This window comes from Monopterus albus, unplaced genomic scaffold, assembly GCF_001952655.1.
Source record: "Monopterus albus unplaced genomic scaffold, M_albus_1.0 scaffold113.1, whole genome shotgun sequence".
In the NCBI taxonomy this organism is placed as follows: Eukaryota; Metazoa; Chordata; class Actinopteri; order Synbranchiformes; family Synbranchidae; genus Monopterus; species Monopterus albus.
In genome coordinates, this window is record NW_018127993.1 from 1,723,618 (window position 1) to 1,727,659 (window position 4,042).

A 4,042-nucleotide genomic window follows, 5' to 3' on the forward strand; every position below is an offset into this window, starting at 1 on the left:
TTCTTGGTGATGGTCCTGATGTTGGATGTCCACTTCAGGTCCTGGGAGATAGTGGAGCCCAGGAACTTGTAGGACTTTACTGCTGATACATTGCTGCCGCACTGCGACAGGTCTGTAGTCGTTCAGCCCACTGATGGAGGGTTTCTTGGGGACTAGAATGATGGTGGAGCGTTTGACGCAGGAGGGGACTTCACACAGCTCCAGTGACCTGTTTAAGATGGGGTCCAATCATATAATTTATATAATTATAATTTAATTTGTATTTATTTTGAACTTTAACAATTCTTGTACTTATTTATGATAAGCCATTTCCTATTATTTACTTGACATACTAATATATGGATAGGAAAACTAACACCAAAAACTCTGACAGTAAAAGTTAGCCGCCGCAGTGTAAATCAAACGTCTCCACGTCATCACGCACGGCTGTAGCCTCACGTGGTGCCTTCAAGTGCTTCTTGTAATACGCGTCGATCGCAATTCGATACACAACTTTCAACCTAAAGTCAGACCGACTGATAGACCCGATAACAATCGCATTTATTAATTTCAATTTAACAGCCATTTAGCGGGTAACGTTGTGCCTCTGATGATCAATTAACCAAATTTCACAAAAGGGAGCATATCTTGCAAACGCGTCTGTGGGATTAAACTGACTTGTAAAGTATACTGCAAGTGGAAAAACAAAATTTAAATTGAGAGTAGGAACACATTAGCATGGTTTGTTTAGGGTACAGTCAAGGACAAACAATGACACAGTAATAGCAACCAGTGAAAGTTTGAGATTACAACCGTGTTGTCGTATCCCAAACGCTACATTAAGGAGTCTTCCTGGTCGTTTCTGAAAGTAAATTTGATACAGTAAAGAGACACTGAGGCGGTGAGATTTCAGCTTAAGCAGCGATTAGAAACATGTTCCCACGGGACTTTGCTTGGGGAGCGGCAACTTCAGCGTATCAAATAGAAGGTATGTAAACAGAACAGATGTGCCAAGTGTTGATTGGGGCCGGAATACAGAATTACCAAGTTTAATGTAACGAATAGCTCCAAGACTTGAGTTAAAAACATTAATGTCGTTCACAACAAGTCTGTTTTAATCGACTTGACCACAATTGAACGATGCAAACCTTCTGTGATCACTGTAACGACGTTAAGTATGCTTTAAAAAGTACAGTGCCTTGCGAAAGTATTCGGCCCCCTTGAACTTTGCGACCTTTTGCCACATTTCAGGCTTCAAACATAAAGATATAAAACTGTAATTTCTTGTGAAGGATCAACAACAAGTGGGACACAATCATGAAGTGGAACGAAATTTATTGGATATTTCAAACTTTTTTAACAAATAAAAAACTGAAAAATTGGGCGTGCAAAATTATTCAGCCCCCTTAAGTTAATACTTTGTAGCGCCACCTTTTGCTGCGATTACAGCTGTAAGTCGCTTGGGGTATGTCTCTATCAGTTTTGCACATCGAGAGACGGAAATTTTTGCCCATTCCTCCTTGCAAAACAGCTCAAGCTCAGTGAGGTTGGATGGAGAGCATTTGTGAACAGCAGTTTTCAGTTCTTTCCACAGATTCTCAATTGGATTCAGGTCTGGACTTTGACTTGGCCATTCTAACACCTGGATATGTTTAGTTTTGAACCATTCCATTGTAGATTTTGCTTTATGTTTTGAATCATTGTCTTGTTGGAAGACAAATCTCCGCCCCAGTCTCAGGTCTTTTGCAGACTCCATCAGGTTTCCTTCCAGAATGGTCCTGTATTTGGCTCCATCCATCTTCCCATCAATTATAACCATCTTCCCTGTCCCTGCTGAAGAAAAGCAGGCCCAAACCACGATGCTGCCACCACCATGTTTGACAATGGGGATGGTGTGTTCAAAAGCAACACAGCTCATCGCCCTGAACACACCATCCCCACTGTCAAACATGGTGGTGGCAGCATCATGGTTTGGGCCTGCTTTTCTTCAGCAGGGACAGGGAAGGTGGTTAAAATTGATGGGAAGATGGATGGAGCCAAATACAGGACCATTCTGGAAGGCAACCTGATGGAGTCTGCAAAAGACCTGAGACTGGGATGGAGATTTGTCTTCCAACAAGACAATGATCCAAAACATAAAGCAAAATCTACATTGGAATGGTTCACAAATAAACATATCCAGGTGTTAGAATGGCCAAGTCAAAGTCTAGACCTGAATCCAATCGAGAATCTGTGGACAGAACTGAAAACTGCTGTTCACAAATGCTCTCCATCCAACCTCACTGAGCTTGAGCTGTTTTGCAAGGAGGAATGGGCAAAATTTAAGTCTCTTGATGTGCAAAACTGATAGAGACATACCCCAAGCGACTTACAGCTGTAATCGGAGCAAAAGGTGGCGCTACAAAGTATTAACTTAAGGGGGCTGAATAATTTTGCACGGCCAATTTTTCAGTTTTTTATTTGTTAAAAAAGTTTGAAATATCCAATAAATTTCGTTCCACTTCATGATTGTGTCCCACTTGTTGTTGATTCTTCACAAAAAATTACAGTTTTATATCTTTATGTTTGAAGCCTGAAATGTGGCAAAAGGTCGCAAAGTTCAAGGGGGCCGAATACTTTCGCAAGGCACTGTAACTCTGCCCTAGTTTGTGATGAGAAACCATTGGATTGCTGTTATTCGAGTCTTGCATAGTTGCACATCAAACTGTTTTTAAAAATAATCATTTTTAACCACACATAAATGTTGTATATATTGTGGAAATTTGCATTAGACTGCACAAGATATAAGCCAAAACCTAATCTTGACCTTGTTGTAGTGTTGTTAGTTGGACCATCTCACAGATTGTTATATAATCTATGGACCATGGACTATGAACTAGCTCACAGGTCTGACAACACACAGACATTTACAAATAGTTGTGTTTATGAAAGAGAGAGAAAAACAACCAAATGAAAACAAATTCTACCAGTGATACCCCAAAGACACCGTTACGCTGACCCCAGTTAAAGTCCCAATAGAAACATTAGAGAGGTTTTTCTTTATGCCAACATTGTCCCTACTTTTATGAAATGAAACGTTTATGTGCTCGTTGAGGTGGCTGGCAGGCAGACGGCAAGGGACCAAGTATCTGGGACACGTTTGTTCAGCAGAAAGGCAGAGTGTTTGAGGAGCAGAATGGAAATGTGGCCTGTAACAGCTACCAACTGTGGGAAAAAGACCTGGAGTGTATCCAGCAGCTTGGACTGACACACTATCGCCTGTCTGTCTCCTGGGCCCGCCTCCTGCCTGATGGGACCACACAGCATGTCAATCAAAAAGGTACACTGTCAGACCCATGCTGGATTTAAATCCAAAATAACAGATTAAGTTTAATTAATGGTTTTAGTGCTGTTTCACCTTTTTTACTAAACAAAGGCCTTATCTATTGCTCAAACAGGTGTAGCGTACTACAACAAAGTGATTAATGATTTGCTGGCCTGCAATGTGTCACCTATGGTCACACTTTACCACTGGGACCTGCCTCAAGCTCTTCAAGACCAGGGCGGCTGGAAATCAGAGAGTATAGTGAGTCTGTTTGACAGTTATGCCCAGTTTTGTTTCCAAACCTTTGGTGACCGCGTCAAACTTTGGATCACTATCAACGAGCCACAGGTGTGTGCCAAATGTGGTTACGAAGACGGTATCCATGCCCCAGGGTTGAAAGAACCAGGGACTGCTGCCTACCTGGTGGGCCATAACATGCTCCGTGCCCATGCCAAGGCCTGGCATAGCTACGACTCCCTCTATAGGGCAGAGCAGAGGGGTGCAGTGTCTCTGGCCATCAACAGTGACTGGTTTGAACCGTTACGCCCAGGCTGCAATGAGGATGTTGCTGCTACTGAACGTGATCTTGCCTTTACATTAGGATGGTTTGCCTGGCCTGTGTTTGTTACTGGAGATTATCCACAAATAATGAGATCTGCCATCGACTCTCAGAGTCAGAAGCTGGGATACAGTGGCAGCTCAAGACTGCCCAGTTTCTCCAAGGATGAACCTGCCCTTTTTTGCACGGCTGGCTTCTTT

At 42.5% G+C, this 4,042-nt stretch overlaps 1 protein-coding gene across 1 annotated transcript in view; it reads left to right on the plus strand.

Moving 5' to 3' along the window:
- The first annotated feature begins 473 nt into the window (after positions 1 to 473).
- Positions 474 to 4,042, plus strand: part of gba3 (glucosidase, beta, acid 3) — a 6,583-nt gene continuing 3,014 nt past the window's right edge. Inside the window, exons 1-3 of the mRNA XM_020611461.1 lie at positions 474 to 967; positions 3,074 to 3,298; positions 3,417 to 4,019. Coding sequence (XP_020467117.1) covers positions 913 to 967; positions 3,074 to 3,298; positions 3,417 to 4,019 — 883 coding nt within the window. The 5' untranslated portion in view covers positions 474 to 912. The remainder of the gene's footprint in view (positions 968 to 3,073; positions 3,299 to 3,416; positions 4,020 to 4,042) is intronic.